At 40.2% G+C, this 23671-nt stretch overlaps 2 protein-coding genes across 5 annotated transcripts in view; both read right to left on the minus strand.

Annotated features, from left to right (window-relative positions):
- Nucleotides 1-400: 400 nt before the first annotated feature.
- LOC144657298 (alkaline phosphatase-like) lies at nt 401-14049 on the minus strand. 3 transcript variants are annotated; one of them, XM_078517630.1, is made up of 9 exons: nt 13863-14049; nt 9170-9312; nt 7095-7424; nt 6225-6470; nt 4682-4918; nt 3973-4113; nt 2990-3097; nt 1844-2134; nt 401-657 (listed from the first exon to the last, which is right to left on the minus strand). In XM_078517630.1, exons 2-9 carry the CDS (start codon nt 9309-9311, stop codon nt 518-520), a joined length of 1635 nt encoding a protein of 544 aa, XP_078373756.1. In that variant the 5' UTR covers nt 9312; nt 13863-14049; the 3' UTR covers nt 401-517. The 3 variants fall into 3 exon arrangements, with proteins under 3 accessions (XP_078373756.1, XP_078373755.1, XP_078373754.1); XM_078517629.1 differs by lacking the exon at nt 13863-14049 and adding an exon at nt 12074-12369; XM_078517628.1 differs by lacking the exon at nt 13863-14049 and adding an exon at nt 9422-9967.
- A 503-nt stretch (nt 14050-14552) lies between these two features.
- The window catches only part of LOC144657296 (inhibitor of Bruton tyrosine kinase-like), a 33299-nt gene continuing 24180 nt past the window's right edge, over nt 14553-23671 (minus strand). The window contains exons 24-35 of one of the 2 annotated variants that reach the window (XM_078517626.1): nt 22845-23034; nt 22195-22358; nt 20980-21126; nt 20524-20561; nt 20018-20100; nt 19483-19537; nt 19191-19379; nt 18521-18670; nt 18125-18235; nt 17105-17206; nt 15957-15987; nt 14553-14929 (exon numbers count right to left, since the gene is read on the minus strand). In XM_078517626.1, coding sequence (XP_078373752.1) covers nt 14783-14929; nt 15957-15987; nt 17105-17206; nt 18125-18235; nt 18521-18670; nt 19191-19379; nt 19483-19537; nt 20018-20100; nt 20524-20561; nt 20980-21126; nt 22195-22358; nt 22845-23034 — 1407 coding nt within the window. In that variant the 3' untranslated portion in view covers nt 14553-14782. The remainder of the gene's footprint in view (nt 14930-15956; nt 15988-17104; nt 17207-18124; nt 18236-18520; nt 18671-19190; nt 19380-19482; nt 19538-20017; nt 20101-20523; nt 20562-20979; nt 21127-22194; nt 22359-22844; nt 23035-23671) is intronic. The other variant, XM_078517627.1, reaches the window with a different exon arrangement.

Raw genomic sequence — 23671 nt, forward strand, 5'->3', positions numbered from 1 at the left:
GTGACGGCAAGATTAACAATTAATTCCCCTACTAACCTAGTAACACACACGGAAAATTGTAAATTAGACATTCCTCTGAATTGCTCACCCAAAGAACTGGAGAAAATATTGATACGGATGTGTGGAGTTGAGAATTTCGAAAAAACGAAGGGGATTTACCGATTTTAACTAGCAGAAATAAAAACGAGATTTAGGACAATTAAAACATCACAGTTACTGCATGTATAGTGCGTTTGAACCCAGCTTTTTCATGCACTGGGATTTACCAAACATTTCACGGCTGGGACTGGAATTTGAGCAAAAATTAGGCTGGGAAATGCGATTTCGGACCCCTCCACCCCCCCCCCCCCCCCTTTCAGGACCCTCAATTTATAACCGCTATAGCAAGAAATGACCCAATTTGGATGCAAAAACGAGCGTAAAATGATTTTTTTTTTCAGTGTCCTAACTAAGCAACACAGAGACACAAAAGAAAATGCAAACTGGACATGTTGCACCCATCGCACGAATAGCTTCACTACTCTCTGGCCGGATGTTGGTCGCACGTGTCCCGTTTGCTGTCACTCAAACACATGGCGTGATCCATCACGTGAAATATGTACTGCTGCTCCACAACACCGTGAAATAAGTAAGCCCCAGGACCGTCCGCGTATATGCCTGCAAAGCAAAAATGTCCAATAAATTAATGAATAAATAAATAAATAATTGGCGACGGCTCATCTTTTTTTAAGTGGTCAATTATTCTCAACTTTGTCGTGTGTAATTCTTCTCGATTTTTCTCAGCCATGATCATTAATGTAATCTTGGTTTATTATCACTTCTTTAGTGTTTTTGTACTATGGAAAACCATTATTTTGAGGTCTCCTTTAATTCAAAAGTAATTCAGTACATCAGAAAAATGTCCTAAAAGGTGGTGACATAGCAAACTAAAGGTAAGGTCTGTGTTTTTTTCTTTCTTTAAAAACTTGCCACTTTTCTTTAAAAACTTGTGAATCTGCCATCTCAGCAATTTTAAGTTTGTTTCGCGAGAAGCGTAGCCGATGCGAACAAATGGTATAGAAAAATTCGGCTGTTCCGATAAAAGTGAGAAAAAAGTAATAACTCGGTAGGAATTACCTTTTTTCCGGAAAATTTACGTTGGGATGATCAGTACCATTTATTTTCCTACTGAAACAACTCTTTTTCCATACAAATGTAAAACGTTCCGGGAGTTGTCATCGTTTGTTACTTGTTTTTCCTTCTTAAAAACTGGAAGCTCCGTCAGCTTTAAGGCGGTATAGACGTGAATTTGAGTGAGATTTTTTTGATAGGTTTAAAAAAGGGGTAGAAGAAATAAAATTTAGTTTTGAACAACACCATACAGTTGACCCCCACGCAAGAGCACCCCAGGTTGTCAGGGGACTGTTTGGTCTCCATCTACCAATATCTAACTTTAAGTTCTAATCTTCAACATTTCTTATTTCTCTAAATTTTACAAATCCTATGAGAAAAACTATTTTGTCCCAAACCTCCCCAACAATCACCCAAAAAGACCCAAAAGACGCCCCCAAACATAGATTTATGAGATGTCAATAGGTTTTTTTGCATTGCTTGAAACGCAGACGGGGTTTTTGCCGGTGAATCCATGTTAAGCGGCGGGAAAATGGCCTTTAGTTATGTCCCGCCTTAAAGCGGGACTCCACTGTACCTCATAGGCTCAACTTCCGCAGAACTCCCGAGTTCGGTTTTCATTGCCTTCGAGGGAGAGCGAGGGCTCTCTTTCCTTAACAGGGGGTCCTAAACGAGCCTCCAGTCTACATGTCCTCTTGCATTTCTTTCCATTTCATTTTGTTTTCAAACATACCTACGTCATCTCCCCCGTGCGTCTCGGAGCTCAGCCACACCGTTGACTGCTGTAAGTATTCCCTATCTCCCGTGTCCACCCCTGTAAGGTTTTGACGAGTGCCATTTTCACGTTCTCCCCCGGGTCCGTTAGCATATCCCAGGACAGTGTATGGCATTTTGTCCTTCGCTAATTCGGGTTCAGTCAGACCAGATTCCACAGCCAGACCAAAGATTGGATTTCCGCGCTTTGGATACCCAGCCATGGTGAACACGTGAGAGTGGTCAGCGGTCACTATCAGAAGCGTTTCGTCTGTGGGAATACAACGAAAGAAATAAAAGTTGTCCACTTGGACCTGCTTAGTTCATCATTCTAACAATGATAACTCTATTCTGCTAATCTTGAGTGAACGGACATCTTTTTTCTTACACTCAATTACACAGCATGACTGGGATTTACGTGAAATTAAAGGTCGTTAAATCTGGTGTAAAGTTGGTTATCCAACTTTACACCATCAATTTAATGTTGTTAAAAGTAGTTAAACCGACCTTTACGCTACCGTGTGAAAAAGTGATTTAAAGTTGGTGTAATTATTATTTATTTGCCTTTAAACTTGAGTGTAAAGTTGGCATAAAGGTCAGCTGTAAAAAATATAAAGTTAGCGTAAAGCTGATTAAATTCCAGCTTTACACCACAGTAAAGTTATGTTTTCATGCTGTCTGCTCGAGAGACCGACGTTTAAGGTAAAACCACAGGTAACCCAAGCAGAGCTGTGGTGTGTTACGCGTGTATGCGAAAGACGTTTATATTCCTTAACCTAACACCATCTTTATTATTCGTGATGTTCCTATACTAGGTCGATTTCTGCGAGTAAGGTGGCTTTTGTCCACTTTAAAGTAGAGAGGGCGAAACACTGGAACTAAAAAAAGAAACCTTTATAGCCCTAACCTGACAGGAAACTGACAAAGAAACAAATGACATGTGCGAGGTAGAATTTTCACTATTCACAAAACGGTTAATTACAGCCGTATAAATCCTTATAATTACCTCGACTGTTGCGTAAGACACAGCACGGACGCTCAGAATTTGAGCTTGGGATACTTTAGATCTTCGTCTTCAGAATGAGTAGCTAAGTTTCGATAAGTGTTCATAAATTTACATTCTTACCTCTATCGGTCATGTCAGCGGCTTTACCACAAGCTTTTGCCATAGCAACCGCGTCATTCAGTGCACGCACAGCTTTTCCACCATGATGCCCGTGGTCAATGCGGCCTCCTTAACGAAGAAAAAAAAGAAACGAGAAAAAAATAAGGTTACTACTACAGAGAAGTAATCACAGGCTATAAAATCAATTAGCAAAATTTTGCTGAACATTTCGTTAATTTACCGCTTTAACTTTTGCCCATTTATCGATTCAGTTTCAGCAAAAATTTGGCCGTTCATCAATATTGAAGGTTACAATTTTGGACAAGTGTTAAATGTCAGAGAGTGATAAATGATCATTTATCATTTAGAACGGTTTTCACTTGAGTGTCGAAAGTTTACTTTGGTTTTGCATTACTACGCTTAGTGATTGGTTTAAAAATCTTGCGCCACTTTCTTAGCCAATCAGAACTAAAAAAAAGCGAACCGTGACTCGCTCGTGCACATTTTCCCGCGCTACGTGCTTGCGATTTGTATTTACTTCGAGTTTTGATCGGCTCACTGGATTGTCTGTGTATTTTATGATTGGCCAGAGTAAGAGAGTAATTACTTTGCTTTTGGTTTTTCCAACAGTCAATTTTAACTGCCCTATCATTAATTCGCCATCTGTCGGTTTGCAAATGAAATTTTGGCCAATTGTCAACTAAGTAGTGTATAGTGATCACCGATGATGATGGCATCTGTCAGACATCTCACTTTATCCAGACCATCCTGAAGACAATGAGAGACGTTTGTCGTTTTCAATGACTATTGCATGGTATCTGATTGTAACAAAATCATGATGAAGTACGTTTTTAAATTAAAAATTAAAACCCTCTATTGTTGCAGTACAATAACCGTGTTAAAAACTTCCATGTATGAATCGTATGAATCGCAACACCAAACAGAAAAAACAAAACAAAAAAGGGGTTAAATGTTAAAGCGAACTGCTTTTCTACTATTCGTACCTTCCACCAACAGAAAATATCCCTTTGGATTCTTTTTGAGTATGTTGATGGCCTTTTCAGTCATCTCTGCTATGGAGGGCTCTCCTGCACTATCTTCTGCCCGATATACCTCGTACTGCATACTGCTGTATTCAAACAGACCTAACGGGTTGCAAATAATAATAAAACAAGGTGTAAGTACTCTCAGATTGGCGAAAACCACGGCAAAGACGTATTTAAAGCTGTCTCTAAGCATTTCCATTTTTTTCCAGCCATTCTTCCGCCAGCCCGCTTGCTTGTGGTCTTCGGTGTAGCTTATCCGCCTGCGATAATGACTTTTCTCCATCTTCTTGTCGCCTGTTGACGATACAAATTTACGAAAACTTTTCTAACACCCTCGTACTTTCTTTTAACGCTTTTCTACTCTAATCCATGGTAATCCTTTTTCAATTGTACGAACGCACCACTCGTAGCTCCACTTCATCATCTGTCGAACTAACGTTTTCTGTGGCATCTTGATCCGCTCTTGACCTCGTTTTGGGCGGCATTTTGTTCATGTTGACCGAGCAACAAACTGCTTGGTGTTCGTTCCCGAATGAATGTCTCCGGATTATCGATGTGTGAACCCGAAAGAATATTCCCTAGTGTAAACGTAGTCTCAAGTAAGTCTCACCGCTTCACAGCAGTGAGGGTCCACTTCACTAGCAAAAGAGCAATCATATGCACAAACCTATCACGTGATCAACCTTCTCCACGTCAATCTGGTCAAACCCGGTTTTGTTCCACACGTACTGTGAGTTCGGATGTTTGTCCACCCACTCGTTTATCAGGTTTCTTCCATCCAGTCTTTCGCCTTTATTTGCCGAATATTCAGGGTCGGTCTCGTTATTGGGAATAAGCTCTCTTCTACCCCCTGCGAAGATCACTTCAATGCCGTCTCCATACGGGTATTCAATGAGTTGTAAAGCTGTTACACAAAAGGGAAGGCAGTTAGAGTGGGGTTTATTGCATGCAGTATTTGCGAAACAGTTGCATCGCGCGAAGCGGGAAATCATAAGCTGCATTGTACAGCAGACACGATATGATTTTAAAAGGTACTAAAGGCAGAAATGTGCCGAAACTGGGATGCACACCATGTGCGGGATGTGCTTATTTTTAATTTTTCAAGCCCGTTGTTTAGTTTGCAATCAGTACAGTAAAAACCCGCGTATAAGAACCTAGGTTTTATCAAGTAAGCCTAAACAGGTTCTTATATAAATGGTATTTAGTGTAAAATTAGGCTAACTAGGTTCTTAATTAGGTTCTTAACTTTTGTTCAAGAAATAAAGTAGAATTTTTTAAAATGATGTGGTCTTTAATGTCCAATAGTTCTTGGGGTTGACTATTATTTTTAATCTGATTCTGTTAAAATCAAACCTATACTGTAACCTTCACTATAATTCCCGAATAAATCTTGTATACAAAACAATATAACATGATAAAATGTCGAAGTTCCTCTTTAAAAACAGGCCGTGTTATAAACATATTTTTGAGAAGATTTTTTAATTCTATATTTTTGAGAAGATTATTTCTTTTTTAAAAATAAGAACCTGTTTTAGAATTTTAGCCTAAAATGGTTCTTATGTGAAGGGTGCTTAAAAATGAAATTTTAGCCTAACAGGTTCTTAAATGTTAGGTTCGTATACGCGGGTTTTTACTGTATTTATCTTCCCAATCCTAGCCACCCTCGTTCCTTTTTCCTCAATGCTTCTCTCGTGTTTTTCACCCCTTTATAACAAAAATGAAACCCTCCATGTTATTTCAAGGTTTTCTTTAAAGGGACTGTGTCACGGATTTTATAGATAAATTTAGGTATGGGAAATGACCATCAAATTCGCTGAAATATAAAAATAACCTCTTAAAACAGTGAATGAACATTTCAAAAACACAGCAAATACAAAAGAAGGTAAAGATGGCTAAAGTGAAGAAAATTAAAACGGATGCGATAGGGGAAATATTGTTGGGCTGAACAGTTTTCAAACATGGTCTCGTTTGCTTGTAACTTAAAATTACAATGCCCGGGAGACACATTGGGCTGCAATAAAGCTACAGTTTTGTCATAAGGATCCAAGAGACAAATTTCTTTGCAAACATTTATTTTCATAGCAAGTATTTGGCAAAAGTTAAAAGAAACTTAACTCAGCCGTGACACAGTCCGTTTAATTTAAAGGTAATATTGTACATATCTTCCAAAATTGATCCATTTACAGCTATGTGTGCTCTAGTAGACATACCTATATCTGTGCAGTTGGACGCGTCATCTTTAGCTTTGTATTTCATATCTCTGTCACTTTCCCAACCCCTGTCAGCCGAGTGAGCGTACAAACAAGACGGTGTGGCATGGGTGGCGCGTGCGGTCGCGATGAAGCCAGTAGACATTCCGGCCATCTCCGCCAACGTCAAGATGGAAATCACTTTGTTGTGTTCATTCTGGGTTGAACAGTATCCACGCTTTACGGATTCGTCCACACCAATCAGGCCTAATAATAATAATAATAATAATAATAATAATAATAATAATAATAATAATAATAATGATGATGATGATGATGATGATGATGATGATGATGATGATGATGATGATGACGGTGTTGATGATGATGTTGATGAGAATGTGTCACGATAGAGAAAAGAATGGCCCAGTTTTGAGTCAATTCAGTAACGTTTGCCTCAGTTTCAAAACGAGGCCTGAAGGAAAAAAAACCTTACGTTCTTATAATAACATAGGCTTTTACGTTTTTAGCTGTACAATAATCTAAAACCGCACAGCAAACTCATTGCCTTAAAGCTGATTTCCAGTCCGAACTGCGCAGGCTCGGGGTTTGTTTTTACTTTTGTTTTAAATTCGTTGATACGTCACACTTCGGTAATAGAGTATATAAAGTGTTTTAGTCCGCCATCACCGGTCGTTTCGTCGAGGTTCTTCCACTCGTTATTATTGTTTTGCAAGGATAACTGGTGGTAATAATGAAGAAAGGGGTAAGTTTGTCCCGGAATTTTTATTTTTGCTCGTAAACATTCCTTCGTGTGAGACTCAAATAAACCTTGCAAGCGGAGATTGCGCAGTTCAGACTGGAAATCAGTTATCGCAAGTTCAGTCGTACCGGCATTAGTCTTAACTCCGTTAAGAAAGGCCGTTGCTGTCCCCGCGGAGTCTGGAACCTGTTGGTTGACGTTGTAGGTTTTAGAGAGCGCGGTCCACGGAAACTGCTCCCAGCTGAGAACATTCTCTTCTCCAGATTTGTTCATCTGTTGGCCTGCCAAGATACGAGCGGCGGTGACAGTAGTAATGCTCATTCCATCCCCGAGGAAGAAGATCGCGTTCTTAGCCGTGTGAGTGATTGGCTTCTTTTTCAGGTTGTCTTTGATGAGCTTCACGCCATCTTTAAACCACTCGTTGTTTTCTTGATTGGCAGGAATCGTTAGGGACGGAGCTGTAGGTTTAAAAGATAAACAAACTACCTCAATCATCAGCTAAATTTGCTGGGGTAGATTGAGAAGTAAAGTAAAGGTGAAGTAGAGCCTGCGGTTTGAGGCCAGCGGCCCATCAGGCCGTCGGAGCTTATCCAAGTTTCCGTAACATGAAGCGACTAGGACTATTTCTTCTTCCCCCCTGGATGGGATGCTACACAACCTAAGCTTACTATAGTTTCGAGGTGATAAACGAGCCCATCTTTTAACTGCTTTTAAAAATGCTCAGAATTGTTTTTCAAAATCTGTAAGACAGAATTTGACCTATTTATAAACAAGGCAGAATATCACTTATCCTATTTTGCGAAAAATCTACAAGACAGATTTTTATTTTATTTTGTATGACTGTTTAATCAGACCTAATTGCTAAATTTTGAAATTTTGAGCTAGGGTCGTACGTGTAGATTTTGAGAAAAACGCCATTGAAACTGCTAGTGCCCAGTTCCCTCGTTCATTTTGGCTATTTATTGATTGTTTCATAGCAGTTTTATCGTTCAAATGTGGCATATAATGCTTGAACGCTGTAAAACACGGGAATAAGAGAAAGATAAAACATTTCTGAACATTTTTTTTTAAAAAAGTTAAAAAAAAGATGGGCTCATTTACCCCCTCGAAACTGCAGTAAGCAACCTTAAATTCGCCAGTATCCATTTATTTACCTGCCCATTTTACCTCTTCAGGCCCCTCTTCATCAGAATTTCTAAAGCACAGCGCTTCAGCTCTTTTGTATTTTGTTTTATACTGCTTATCGCATTTGTGAACATGGTAACATGTGTACAGCTTTCCACAAATCGGGGTGAAGCCAAGAGGTAGCCTCCCGCGCAGTCGTTTTTAGAGGCGATCGTGTTTCACTCTGTCCCACGTCGCTCCTAAAACGCCTGTGTGGGAGGCTAGAGTGAAGGCCCCTCTCCAATTTTTCTTGAGTAGAGTTGCACACAATTTATTCTGGCTCTTTCGACATAAATAAACCAAACTCTCCCTTGCCTTCGTCTCTTAGATAACCGGCTGACTGGGGGTAACCTGCGATCAGGCTTTTTTTTTCGCGGCGGAGGGAAGGAGAAATTGACCCCTCCGCCGCGAGAAAAATAACGCCTGATCGCAGGTTAGACTGGGGGCGGAGGAATGACAAACAAGTGTATTGGTTTTTGTTTTATGTTTATAGTGTCAAAGTGCACGCTGATCACGCGAAAATTTCGCAATGACGACAAAGGACTCTGTTTACCATAACAGGATAAATTCACACGGTTCAGATCAATTTACAGGCTTACAAAAAGAGAAAAGATAGAATTATACACAGCCTTCGTTAGTTATTATTATTTTTTAAATTTAATTTTGTGTTGACTGCGCATCGAACAGCCTAAAAACATTTGCTCGTGCAAATTGCGTCGAGCCCTAACCTCCGCCGTCGGGGACGAGCCCAAAAGAGCTTCAGTGACCAGCAGTGACCTTCAATGAGGTAAATAGGGAGAAGAAACGCATATCACAAAATGTAAAAGCGTGTGACATTCAGCGACACGGCTCCCTTTCCATTCCTGTTAAAGGTTCACGAAAATAGCATGCGTAATAATTTCAAGCTGAGCGGAGCATATTTTCCAAAACACTCATTTGAAAACCGTATGTTAAAACCGGCGCACATTGCCCGGGACACAGGAACAATAGTTGCAAATTCCTCAATTGTTTTAATTGTTACAACTTGCGAAAAACTTACCTGCTCGTTTTGTTTTGGAGGGCTTCTCTGAATCTTGACTGCCTTGAGAGAGAGTTATTGCCAAAACGATTGCTACAGCGCAGGCCACTGAAATGGCAATTAAAAGGAGGCCGGTTCTTTTAGTTTTAGTGAAACTAACCATCCTGCAAGATAAACAGAAACAATAAACAAAAGAATCGTGTCAGTAAATCGCGCTACATCGCACTCGGAGTTTTCTTAATAGATCTGTATGTCATATCAAGTCCTGGGTACCGTTTCAAATCATCTTTTTGATCGGTTACAAGTCCTTCTTCCATTTTCGTTTGAAGACTAGGAAAAGCGATAATAATGTTCAAGTGGCATCAAACAGCGAAATTCAAAACCATCATTTTGGTTTTGACATCATTGCTGACAGATCGAATTTTAAAAATTGCCCAATTTAAACAGAGAAGAAAAGCTGTGACGACAAACAGATAATCCGTAACGCTTGGATTAGCTAGACTCGAAAGCGTAGTCCTGCGTACAGTATGGGGCCCAGTTCTCGGCCGGGTCCAGTTCTCGGCCACTTTGTGTTCAACGCTTTTTTCACGCCACAGTTGAATTAAAAGAAAAAGTTATTTTCTTCAAACGATAGACTGATTCTTGTGCTCTTAGTATCTTGAGTTTGATCTTTCAACTCGCTATAGAAAGCTCACACGTCGAGTTTATGCGAAGGTAGGTGAATTTGTTTTTTCGAAAACTTGTTTGTTTACGGCTCTTTAAAATTCATGGATGTAGTTAAATTCGTATTTTGTCCGTGAGCCCCTACCAAACGAGCTAATTTTTGGCATGTAAAACTAGAATAATTCAGCTTTCTGCTTAAGTTAACTTTGGGTCCGGGTGGCCGAGAACTGGGCCCACAAACGGAGCTTTTACTTTTATTATTGCTCGGGCAAATTAATTATTGACCGGTCGATAGCTTTACAACAAAAAGCTGAATAATGTAGTTAGCTCTGGGCGAAATTTCAAGTTCCTGTGGTTCTTCTGAGGTAAGAAATACAAGTTTACGTCAAAAGTGGCCGAGAACTGGGCCCCCTACTGTACTGTGTGTGGAAAATAAAGACTGAATTTTTTTAAAGGGGCAGTATATATCATGCCGATTTTGATGCATTTTCGCCATAACAGAGCTATAGAAACCATGCCTCAATAGCTTCACTCATTCACAAGATGCGCCTAGAACATCAAGGTGAAGATATTACGTGAATATTTCAAAGGAGGTCAAAATGTATTTAATTTTTTTAAGATTTATCCATGACACATGGGCAGAGTTTGAAAACGTCTGCCAGAAGTTTTCAATTTTTGATTGAAATCTTATGCCTGTATAACTCATGATAACACCTCTTTTGTTACTTTAGTGGACTGGTATAGTCATTTTTAACAAAGCTAGACCATTATTTTAAGGTTTCCATTGGTGGGGTGGGACCGTGGGGGGGTATTCCTTATAAGGCCTTAACGGGGTGGTTTTCAGGCTTTTTTGTCTTGAACGGGGTATATTGTTTCACCCCTTTATGTCTTAAAAGGGGTATCATGTGAAACGGGATAGGCTTAGATGCCTGCAGAAGTGTAAACACGGCCAAGAACCCTTTTATCTGGGCTTTTTCGGAGTTCGGAAAGGTGATTTAACTTATCTGACTTCCTTATTTGGTATATTTTTAGTTCTTAATACAGGACGAGTACTCCATTCGGAGAGTGTAGTGTTTGAAATACGTGCAATAAAAATAAATGCAGCACATCATTGTCCTCCCTTGGACACGACGATAAGCATCACGTTTATATTAAATATGGGTTATTGACCAAGCGTGAGGTCAAGATGGCAGGATATTGGCCAAGTTCTTTTTTTGCGTGTTTATGGACCGAGACGAAGTCGAGGTCCATAAACAGGCAAAAAAAAGAACGAGGCCAATATCCTGCCTTCTTGACCGAACAACCTTGGTCAATAAAGGATTTTTTATATGACTTTTTTCGAGTACTGAAAAGGAAGCCAGTTGCATGTACAATCAATGCCGCACGCTAAAATCATTTCATTGGTTTAAAAGTTTAATGAGTGACTGTCAAATTCTTGAATGAATCGAGAGGAAGTAAAACGACGTCACAACAGCGAAATTCACCTCTTTCAGTTTAACCCTCAAAAGGATATTGAAATGGCTAAAATTGCGAATCAACGCTGCGTTTAAAGCCTTAAAACAAGAATGTCCATTCCATCTGGCCGCCACCTTTTGATTATTGGACGTTTTGCAGAGTATTTGCTCGCTTCTGGCGCTTTAGTGGTGCAAACCTGCCGTCACGGTGACCCGGGGGGGGGCACCCGGTATATTTTTGGGTGGGGGTGTGCCGCTGGGAATTTGAAGCCCTTACCCTATACCAGACCATGTTCAGCTGATTTTTGCAACCCTATACTAGACTAGACACTGAAAATCCCTACCCTATCCCAGACTTGCATTTTGTTAGAACTGTATCATTATCGGTGTTTTAATGGAAAACCATCTGTGAACAACGATGCCGCAATGATTTTATTTACGTTTAGGAAAGCCTCTTTTTCTTCCGAGTTTCTGGACTATATTCGTCATACCGTCAATCGGTTTCCCGGCAAATGCTACCCTTTTCTAGACCAAAACTCTCTGATTGCTATACCCTATCCCAGACTTAACTGCTTGAAAACCATACCCTTCACAGCGGCACATACCAATATAGCTCATGTATGGGAATGCCCCCCCGGGCACGGTGACACGAGCTGAATATTGAAATTGTGATTGTTGACAGCGTTTGGGACTTATAAATTCACGGAAAAAGCTTGAACTTTCCTATATCATTGATTTAAATGTTCGACCCGACCTTATTCGACGTGAGCGTTAGAAGCTTCGGTGAAAAGATGTTTTAAAAACTTACAGTGCCTGGTTCTTCGTGCCGTCCGCTTTCTCCATCAAGATTTACACTCGCAAACGACAAGTTTGCCGAATTCTTTATTCTTCAGGTATGTCCCTGACTTCTCTCCCTTTTCCGCCGAACAAAACCGATATCATGTCTTCAAGTCGCTTTATAGCTGGTTGTTGTGGCAAATAAAATTCACGAAACTCTTTAACATTTGTTGTTTAACTAAGCTTAGTTTGTTCTCTTTCGCTTCAAGACCTATTTCTTTGTTATCGGACTCTCTTTCGCTACAAACAGGCAGAAAATATTTGTGTTGTTTCGGAAAATGGTTTCATAGCTCAAGTTTACGACGGAAAAGCTTTTTGTAGTAGCGTCGACGGAACTGAAAAGATTTTCGCTTGCGTTAACACAGTGGGCGATCCCGAGCGGTCAAGATGGCTCCATCTTGACCGCTCGGGTAGCCAATCAGAGCACGGGATTCGCTTCATCTTGACCGCTCACGGAGCTAGTCATACAGTATAATAATTTCACTTTAATATCACATAGCATTATAGCCTCCCACGCAGTCGTCCTTAGGGGCGATCGTGTTTCACTCCTCCCCACGAGGAGTGAAACACGAATCTACCTCGAACATGATAATCAGTTTGGTCGGGTGAGGTAGCTAGGTATCTAGGCACTTGACAACGCCACAGGCTGTGGCTCGTTTATAAGAGAACAACATCTCTCGCGATTTTAGTCTTGATGATTCAGAAAGAAACTTAATAACGGGTGCGTTCCTTTGGGATGATCCGGATCATGCAGGATCAATGATCCGAGATCTCTCGGATCATGGTGCATCAAAAGAACCGATGAATCCAGTGTGGGCAAGGATTCACTGTATCCTTTGATGTGCCGAGAGATATCTTGGATCATTGATCCTGATACGGAACAGTCCAAAAAGAAACGCACCCTTAAGCCTGCCTGTCACTTCAGTACGTTTTCTTGCGATCGGGGCGATTACCGTACTTACTCAAATAAACGCCGCGGCGTTTATTAAACTTTTCGTCATTCGAGTGCGGCGTTTATTCGAGGACGGCGTTTATACGAGGGCGGCGTTTATTTAAAATTCAATTTACTTCTTGCTTACAATGGAAGGGTATCTGAACATTTGAACTTTAAAAACAGAAAAATGTTTTAGTGCTTGTCTGAAAAGTAATTTTTAATATCTTAAAACATTGTTAGAATCAAGGAAAATATTTTTGAGGCTTGCTCAGACTTGATTATTACTGGATTTGCTATTTGACTATTATTGGAATAAACGCTGCATCATGGTGCGGCGTTTATTAATATTTCTGCTATAATAATGTGCGGCGTTTCTTCAAGGTTGGCGTTTAATCGAATAAATACGGTATATGAGAACATTACAAAGGCGATAGCTAACGTCTGCGGAGATTGGGACGCTTGGATCGCACGTGTTCCTCTTTCCCTTTCGCGGTAAAGCTGTATCAACTGAGAAGATAGGAGGCCTCGAGTTTTGCTGTTTCATTGAAGGCTGCCATTGTGTTGTATTCAGGGCTAAAATGATCGTTTTTCGTAGGTTTTCGCTCATACCAGGCGACCGGGACGATCATATGAGAACCCCCGATCGCTTCCAAACGCCTCGATCGCCTATTGATCGTCATTATTTGCAAACGATCAATGCGATAAAAACGATCGGGGCGATCATATGAGAACAAGCCTTAAATTTACCGCAGTCGACTGTCGAAAGCAGAGTAACATCGTGGTGAAAACCTAGCCAGTAAGACATTAAACAGAACACCTGAATTACCTGTCACAGGAGCACTAGGGGGCGAATCAACGAAAGTGACAGCAGCTGAACAATCCATAGCTATAAACGAAGAACCTCAAGGCTTGTCCATGACAGATGAGCCAGCAACATCTATTGACTATCCCATGTAAATAAACAGACTTTAAATTACATGCTTTTCACATTCAGAGTAAGAGTGACGAAGTGAAATTGCTTTTTAAAATTATTGAACAGGTACGTGACAGGTGTCATAATAGATGTTTCTTCTGCCATGGAAACAGAAGGGGCGCCATTTGTAAAGTGTTTTCACTATAGTGGCCATATTGCTTGACAAAGGAACGGACTCAATATCCCAAGGGAGAAAAATTCCATAGTTTGGCAGCTCAATGTAGCCTGCCAGGCCCTCGAGTAGGACAGGGCGAAAAAGAGAAACTGGCGAGCGACGCGAGCCGAGGGTGGCCACGCTCAGCTCGCCGATTTTACGCCCTGCTCCACTTGTGAGTTCGTTCACACGCAAAGCTCAACGTTTCCGCCTTTTATCATCACTACGATTAAGTTTTCTCGCACGAAATAGACAGCGTTTTCTTGGCACATACTGTCGCGAAACTGAATTGATTTATGTAAACCACAACACACGCGCGGTGCTGCGTACCAGGCGTTTTTCTGCATCAATTTCGACCAGCGCACAATTTTTATGTTTTTTTTTTTTACTTATTTATTATTTCAAGGTTCAATATTTAATATTTTAAGGATACTTTGGGTAAACAGCCCTTTGAGGGTGCTCGCAATTAAATAATTAAATGATTCGATAGGATAAGTAGAAAGTTCACTTCTCGCGACCGTTTTATAATTATATGGTAAACGGCTCAATGTAACTTGTCTGCTTCTTATTCGGCTTTGTTGTTTATGATGTTATTGTGGAAGACTGTATGAAACACGTTTTAACTGCTTGTGAGTGATGGTGACCTGTCCTTTTTCCACACAGGTTTGGCTGCAGTTGATGGGATCCTCTCCACTGTGACAAACTCGCAGGCGTTGTCTTTCCCGCCGTAGTATTGAAGTAACTCTTCCATGGCTCTTTCTTCAAGCTGAAACAACAATGACAAATTAAGAAGGAACGAACTTGGAGACAGAGATTTTCATTTCAAGAGAATGCAAAAAAGAAGCAAGTCAATGATATGCTCAAAACACAAACAAGTAAACAAATACCGTAATGATTCGATTTAGCGCCCGGGGCGCGTATTTACTTTGTGCACTTTAAGGGAGGGCGCTTATTCGAGACAGGGCGCTTATTCGGGACAGGGCGCTTATTTTTTTTTTGCGAAACAACCAAATGTTCAAAACAAAACTTTAATATATTTTAAAATAACTAGCAATAACATAAACTGTAATAGTAACAAATTGTTTACAAGAATTGTTCATTTTAGCAATAAATATATACATGTACAGTACGATGAATGTTCACGAGTTTATCTTTTTGATGTCGACGACTTCAGTAGTCAGTTAGCCAAAATAGGGGCGCGTATAAGAATGGGGGCGCTTATAAGAATGGGGGCGCTTATTGGAATAGGGGCGCTTATTAACAAAAACACATTCGAGGGGGGGGGGGGGGGCGCTTATTCGGAAGGGGGCGCTTATTGGAAGGAGGGCGCTAAATCGAATCATTACGGTAAAGCGTAATTTAATTTTTACAGCAGTCACTGTGATCATGCAAGGTACGATTAAAAAAAAAAAAAATTGCAGTAACTTTAGATTCCGATCGCTGATCTTTGCAACCAGTCTAAAGAGCAGTTTTCTTTTCGACCAATCAAGTGCCAAGGGAAACAAATTGTAATTCGCCTTACGAGACTTTTCCTCGCGTGCCACTGGATACAAGTTTGTTTCGACTTCTTATTGGTTTTTCGTACTGTAAGCGAGAGTAGTTGATTACGAGATTTTGCATCACGTGTCTTTTCCCGCGCTTATCACCGGTGACAAGTGTGCTTCAACATCTGATTGGTTAACACGCCATTAGCGGGCGTAGCGACGGGTTTCCTTATTACACTTTATGTTACAGTTAATACCATTATATAAAACCTTTCTATGGAAGAAATTAACGTAACAGAATAATTATACCTGTGTCAAATGGAATGGCTTCCTGCTGAACCTAGGGAAGGAAAAACGAATGCAAGAAAAATAAACTGGATTCTCCAAGCCGATTTTCACATATCTACTTTCATGGCGGTCTTGAGAATTCGGTTGTCCATCAAACAACTTCTCCGTCCAATTTGATGAATTTTCTTTTATCTCTTCACTGTCTACTTCACATACAATAAAGAAAAACGACGAGCACTTTAACTCTATTCAGACCGGGGGGGGGGGGGGGCTTTTGAGGCCCGCGCTGACTGTGAACGCTTAAAACTTTTTTTTAGATTCAACCAAACAATTCCGAACTTGGCGACTTTTTCTCAAATTTATCTAGGAATAATTTGGTAGGATAGGTTGTTGTGTCAGGAACTTGACATCACCATGGCAACGGCATTTTGACAGGCATGTTTTCCCAAATTTGTAATTTTCGGGTTTCTATTAATAAGAATTAACTTTATTGTGATTATTTTCACCTTTTTATTTTATTGATTTTGTGTACTTTGCAGTAATTTTGGGTGGTTTTCTGGCATTTTTGAAAAATTGTGAAATCCAAGATGGCGGCTGTTTTTACATCATGATGTAATTGTCACGTGATGTGACGTCATCGTCCCACGTGACATATACCAAAAGAAAGATGTTTGGACATACTATATATCCTGTAAGTTCCATTTTGATTACTTAAATATTCTGGAAGTTACATAGGGGGGGGGGGGGGGGGGGGGGCGGTCTGAGAAGGTCCCAAAAAGCCCAGTGTGAATAGGGCATCTTGAAAATTTCATCTGAAATTGTTCACGTTTTCCGTTCCTACTCCGTCTCAACCTTGATTCTTCTTCAATCAATACTAATCATTTTTGTTAGATTTTGGATTAATAATGTTGGCACTTCCATGCTTCAGTAAAAACATATTTTGACTTCTACCCCCTCTCTCTCCTGGTGCTGTTCGTTTTACATTTAAACATTTTTTATTATTTCCATAGTAGAATTAAAATTACTATCAAGGGATACTAAAAAATGCCTTTTACAACCAACTACCGCGAGGATAAACAAAAACAAAAAAACGACAAGTAAATAATCACAACAAAACAAGAACAACACAGTCCTGAGGAATCAAAGGAATCAAAGCAACATATCCATACTCATTAAGATTTGTGTTCTCCTGTTCCTGAGTTTCAAGGATGGTACAGAAAGCGACTGACGAAGATGGTGGAGAACATGCGATAGGATTTGACTGCCAGGCACTGAGGAACAAAAATAATAAACATGAAGGGAAACAGATCAACGAAACAAACAAACAAAAATACATTAACTTTCAGGAACAAAAATGCGATCAAAAGCCTAAGACTCTGATAAGGCACTAAACACCAACATAACGAAATTTAGTGATAAAATTTATAGCCTTTTTTTATTTTTCCCTTGTGTCAAATCATCTTTTGTTGACGTTTTTAGTGTAAGCGCGCCCCTCTATTCTCACTGGGAGCCCTCAAGCACAAACGCCCCTAATTCCTTTGGGATATCTCTTGTTTACTTCCAAGCTTCTGTATATTCTCTAGGGAGTCTACTTTTCATAATTTTGGCTAGTTTGGTATAAATAGGCCTGTTTTATCATGTTTTTCCCTCTCTTCGTTTAAACGGAAGCCAGACATCAGATCGTCGCCCCACCCTCCTCCCCGCAGCGATGGCTTACCTTTGTGTTTTAGCTCCCGCTCCTTTCCGCCTCCGGGCTCGCCTCTTCCCATATCTTATCCCTACCTGGGGCGTTTGGGAGTGGGGGCTCCCAGTGGGAATTTATTACTATGTGACGAAACATGCGATTTCCAATTTAAAGCAAGTCAGAAAAATAAAAAGGCTCTTTGAAAATTAGCTTCCTGTGAGAAATACTGAAATACGGATCAATGAAACAACTTGCAATGCCTGAATTTTACGCGAGCTCGCAAAAAAATCACTTCTTCAGTTGAACGAACATCTCCCATAAGCGGGCACTTATTCACGGTCCCAGCCGCATACAAGCACCACAACGTTAAGCTCCCATAGTCTGTAAGAAGACTCCTTTTTAAGTTAGTACTTTTTCCGGCCCAAAGGGTGCTCGCTTACAGGAGTTTCAGCGTAGTTGGACACTGGTTGAAAGTGCAGGGAATTTACCTTAAATTCTAAGTTACCTTTTTGGAGGAGACGAAGGAACACTAAGCTCGCGTTCAGGTTCTGTGTCAGCAGCTTCATGTGCATCAGGATCTAAATTATTTGCGTAAAATCCAGGCTGAGGGCGCCAACTACAACAAAGTTTAGGGGAATAATACATCAGAACTTTGTTTATACATAGTAGATACACAGATTTTAAAGAAGGTAGTTTGAAGAGGCCTTACTATGAGGATGTGTGCGTGTTGTGTGTAGATACTGTAGTACTCTTTGTGACGACCCTTATTTGACTTCGCACAAAGTGCCTCTATTTGATGTAACGTGACACTATTTCTGCGCGATGAACTTAGTTAAACAACGTTTCCGGTAAAAGACAGCAGTAAACTGAACGCTAAAACTGAGAAATACGTGTACTGTACTTGAGTTTTTTCCTTGCAGATCCTGACTTGACAGGTGCAACAGGAATTTTGGGTGTGGGTGTAAGGCTGGGGAAGTTTGTGTTCTGTTCCTCTTCTTGCATGAGATCTCTCAAGGATTGAACTGGTGCAGGCTCCTTGTTTATTCCACCCCTGGAAAATTGCGAGAAGACATTTCTTCATTTTCAAAAAAAAAATGATTGAAAAAGGTTATCGAGCTTAAAAATAGGGCTGATACTAGCATTAGAGGGCGAGTAAGTGCACACTAAAAAAAAAAATTAATAACGACTAGTGTGCTTACTTACTGCTCAACTTATTTTTAAGTTTAATTTGGAGCAAATTTTAAGCCCAACAAAAACCAACTTCTTGCCGTAATCATTTTTCACATTTTATCTCCAATCCGTGTTTGCTAGCGGACTACAAAGTTACGTTCGAGCCCTGTGTTTAGTCGAAGTCCGTCCGTCGATCTAGTTCGTTCGTTCGTTCGTTCGTTCGTTCGTTCGTTCGTTCGTTCGTTCGTTCGTTCGTTCGTTCGTTCGCATGTGCGTGTGTGCGTACGTGCGTGTGTTCATGCATTCTTGTACGTGCGTTCGATCATTCTTGCACGCTTTCTTTCGTATGCTCTTCCGTCCGCCCTCACGTTTGCTCATCTCAATAATACTTTGCACTATACCAAGCTAACGGCCTCCTTTCTTCCTTTTCAGTGTCGGCTGCATCATTGGAAGTCCCTTCTGAACGTTTTTGTTGGTCACCAGACTCGTCTGATGTGTTGGACTTTGACCTCTTCCGTTGCTTCTGTGATTGACGGCCGCCTGAATTCCACCGGAACGCTCGGCCTTGTGAGCTGGCAGCAATGCTGAAAATGCAAGAAAAGTGTACTGTTTTGTCACGGGTAACATTGTTATACTCTGCGTATCTTGAAATTTGAAACAAATTCCAATCTCTGCCTCAAAAACACCCCTTACCTTTGCATGGGAAGATGCTTTTTGTCAGATCCTCTTGGCAAAAAAGTTACCTTTTGTGGACAAACAAAGACAGCAATATTAATGAAAATGGTACTACGAAGAAGGAGTCCCCAAGATAACATCAATACCGACAAAAAGGGAACAGAATAATAACTCAGTAATATATGTTACGAAGAAAAAAAAAATGAGATGAGAGGCAATCCCTGCAACTAGAAAGGATAGTTTCCGTTGTTTTAAATTTATCATATGTTACCAAACATTAGAACTAAAGGAAATACCGAATTGTATCAAGGATACAGACATAGCCACTGACTGTCTTACATGGTAATTCTGAAAATAAATTAACAGGTATTCTAACTGCAGCAGACCCATCATGAACATTTAAGGGGAATAACCAACCTCGTTCCCAGGGTCTCTCTCTCCCCGCTTGCTCTGGGAGGCGGGGAGCGAGAGACCCAGGGAACGAGGTTGGGGTATAACATTTTTGGAAATGCATACAATAAAATTAATAGAAGTGGAAACACACGTGCCTCAGTCGCGGAGCGAAGATCAGAGGAAACCTGACTCTGTTCCTGTTCAATAATATCTTTAAGGCTGGTAGAGGGAGGACTGGAGACGCTAGTCATGTGAAAAAATAAAAAAATAAAAAATCGATCAATCAATCAATAAATAAATCAATCAATCAGTCAGTCAGTCAGTCAGTCAGTCAGTCAGTCAGTCAGTCAACCAAGTAACAAGGGTTGTCAATAATTGTTCCATTTTCTCATGCGCTGCACACCCTTTCCTTGTAACTAATGGTTCAGAAAATGATTGTCCATCTTGGATAACAAGCTCGGTTCTTGACAAATTTCTAAACAAATACTTTTAAATTTAATCCGAAAGTTGACAGGACAACATGGAGCCATCAGAATACGTCATGTTGCTTAGCAACAGCACCTCAGAACCTTCGATTTCTTACCGTGCAAGTAAAAGCAAAACAAAACAAACAACCTCAAAGATAGGGAATGTACATACTTAGCACTGAGGTAAGTTCCAACGTACCTTGGTTTACTCCAAGCTGGTTTCTCAGGTGAAGGAACCTTGAAATAACAATGGTGTAAGAATGAGCAAAATGATAAAATATTCTTTAATTTTTGTTGCGTTCAATTAAGAAAAAACAATACAGTATTATCGTATTGCTGCATCAGGAGATGTCTGTTTGGCCATTTGAGGTCTGTAAAGGACAAGATAAGTTGCACAGAGACTCACTTTATGCTATTTCTCGACCTTTATAACACTTGCATGTGCATGCTAAAGTAAAATACTGTGAAATAGAACTAAGATCTTCATCAATATTGCCCGCTTTATTTCATAATAATAATAATAATACTTTATTTATATAGCGCTATTTCTATTTCTAACCAATAACTCATCATCATCATCATCATCATCATCATCATCATCATCATCTTCTTCTTCTTCGTTGGAAACTCTCGCGCTCCATAGTACACTACTAACCTTTTTCGCGGTAGTTTCACTTTTCTGTGGCATGAGTTTTGCTTCCGAATCCTGCGCAAATTTGCTGCTGTCGTGCCTTTTCCCTTTCTTTTTTGACTTGGTTGATTCTGGTGATTCTTTACGGTACCACATTCCAGCATCACCAGTCTTGAACAAAGGATGCAAAGTGTAACGATTTAAATGTCTTTCGTTTGCGAGAAGTAAAATTACTATAAAGTCCATCGCGATAAAAAAAACCCAAACAATAGTTAACTGTTATTAGTAGAAACTCAGCTGTGTTCTATTGGAAATCCGCGAGTCTGATTGGTTCTTCCACTGTTTTCTATTCGCCGTTAGCATAACCACACTGACCTACTATTGGTAATCGTGCAATCTGATTGGCTACACAGGTGCCTACTATCGATCCGTAGAAGGCTCTCGGAGCGCGCGCTTAGTCTTCGCTGAATTTTATCAATCAAAACCTTCAATGAATCGATTCTAGCGATATTCTGAGTTTAATAGATCGGTCAGTGGGTTATGCTAACACAATTAGACGGCTCGCTCTCGGTTTCTACCGGCTTTTGATAGTTGACTCGGGGCTTCGCCCCCTCGCCAACTATCAGCCGGTAGAAACCTCGAGCTTGCCGTCTAATTGTTAAATAGAAAACAGTCGCGCGGTGATTTTCTTGATTTTTGTCTTCAAAGTGCACAAATACTGTAAGTTTTGGACTGCAATCCTTTAGAGTTTCTACTAAAACAATTAGACTACTCGCACTCGTTTTCTATGAGCGATAGTCAACTCGGCTGCGCCTCGTTGACTATTTGCTCATAGAAAACTCGGGCTCGTAGTCTAATTGTTAAATAGTAATTGGACTAAGTGGAGTATAATCAAGGGAGTTACCAGAAGAGTAGCTTCAAAATTAATTACTTCCTGGGTTGTACAAAACTGACGAGCTTCATCAAATCATATCAAAAGTTAGGAGGCCTATAGGAATCTCTTTTTTTAATCCTCCTAACAACGCCCAATTTAATAGTCCATAATTTACTGTCGTTCTAAAGAGGAGGCCGTTTCAAACAGAGTAAAAGGAATTAGTGGAACGGAGTACGATCGGTCTGGTGTACGTTTTAGAGACATGGTAGTTGGCGAAGGATCAACTTAATTGAACTTCTTTATAATTTTATCAAATCCAAGAAAAGTTGGGGCATTGTACCAAGGTTTTACAGCCTTTTACTGACCTGTGACGCACTAACTTGGTGTTCCTGTGTTGTCTGTTCATCTGTTTTTGTGGATTCCAACAATGCGTCATCCTCACCGTTTTTGCCTACTTCCGCAGTTTCACTTTCTTCACTGTGTTGCTGTAGAAACACTTCTTCAGTCTCTTGGACGCTCGTTCTGTGAACTGAGTAAGAATAGTTCTGTCTAAAATAGTCTGTCATTTTTAACCTCACAAGCCTATGCCAACGCTTCATTTTGTCTACTGTTACAAAGTGTAAAGTGACTAAGAGCATTGAGACTCTCAAATTATGGGGCGCTAGGCATTCAAACTCATTTTTAGGATTTCAAGGGCTATCTGATTTCAACCGACTTTGTATGCACGCAAGAGTTAACAAAATGCACCAATAAGGCAGTAAATTACATGTAAAACAAATTTCGAGTTTTTAAATGTCTTCAAGATGCCTTGACAATAACTTGACGATCATCGTTTCGATGCCATGTGAAAAGTTGCTCGACCGAATTTAGAAAGCAAGTAGTCTTGGGGCAAACTTGGTAATATTAAACGTAAAAAAATGAAGAATTTCGCGAGGAATAAGGAGGCAATTATTTTGTCTCTCATATTTAGTTGGTTCAAATATTCCTCAAACAATATAACAAACACTTAACTAACTTTCTTCAGTTCCAGTCTCTTCTTGTACAGTCTCGGTAATTCCAACATCCTGCTCGCTTTCACTTTTTGATGATTTCTTACGCCCTGTGCTTCTCCTTCGTTTACCAGGACTTGGTTCAGCCTCGCTATCAAGGCAGATGGAGGTGTGGAGGTCTGAAGACGTTATCATTCGCCACGCCATTCGTGGAACCTGAAATATAGTTATGATACGTATTACGAATTTTTGTTATGATTATTATTGCGGTTTTCACTTGTGTGTTGAAAGAAAATCGCGTTTGCCTTGGTTTTTCATTACTACGCTTAGTGATTGATTAAAAAGACTGTCGCCACTTTCTCAACCAAATCAGAGGTAAAACCAAAACCAATCGTGAGTCGCTTGCGCACGTTTTCCCGCGCTTCGGACTGGCTAATGTATTTGCTTCGAGCTTTGATTGGTTCACTGGATTGTCTGTCTGTGTCCTTTGTGATTTGCCAAAGTGATAACTTCGGTTTTGGTTTTACGCTGGATACTCAATCGAAATTACACTATTGTTATATCACCGTTGAGGAAATATCTCTTCAAATCCGAGGTGACTCAGACCAAATGCCAATAAGCCCGACTAGAATGTTCAAAGTTTTAATCTCGTCAAAAAGGAAAATTTAGAGTTGTTTTACTTCCTAATGATCGTGATCTTCATCTGATTTTATTTCCTGTTGCTCCTTTCAATGGTGTTATGCGACAAATGACGCATACCGGTATTGCTATAGCACGTTATACTACAAGGTCAAAAACTAATTGTTGGATTAATTTGGACAGTTGACCGCATTTTGCAACTTCCAAAGATTAC

This window comes from Oculina patagonica, chromosome 6 (assembly GCF_052425735.1).
Source record: "Oculina patagonica isolate OP01 chromosome 6, crgOcupat, whole genome shotgun sequence".
Classification (NCBI taxonomy): Eukaryota; Metazoa; Cnidaria; class Anthozoa; order Scleractinia; family Oculinidae; genus Oculina; species Oculina patagonica.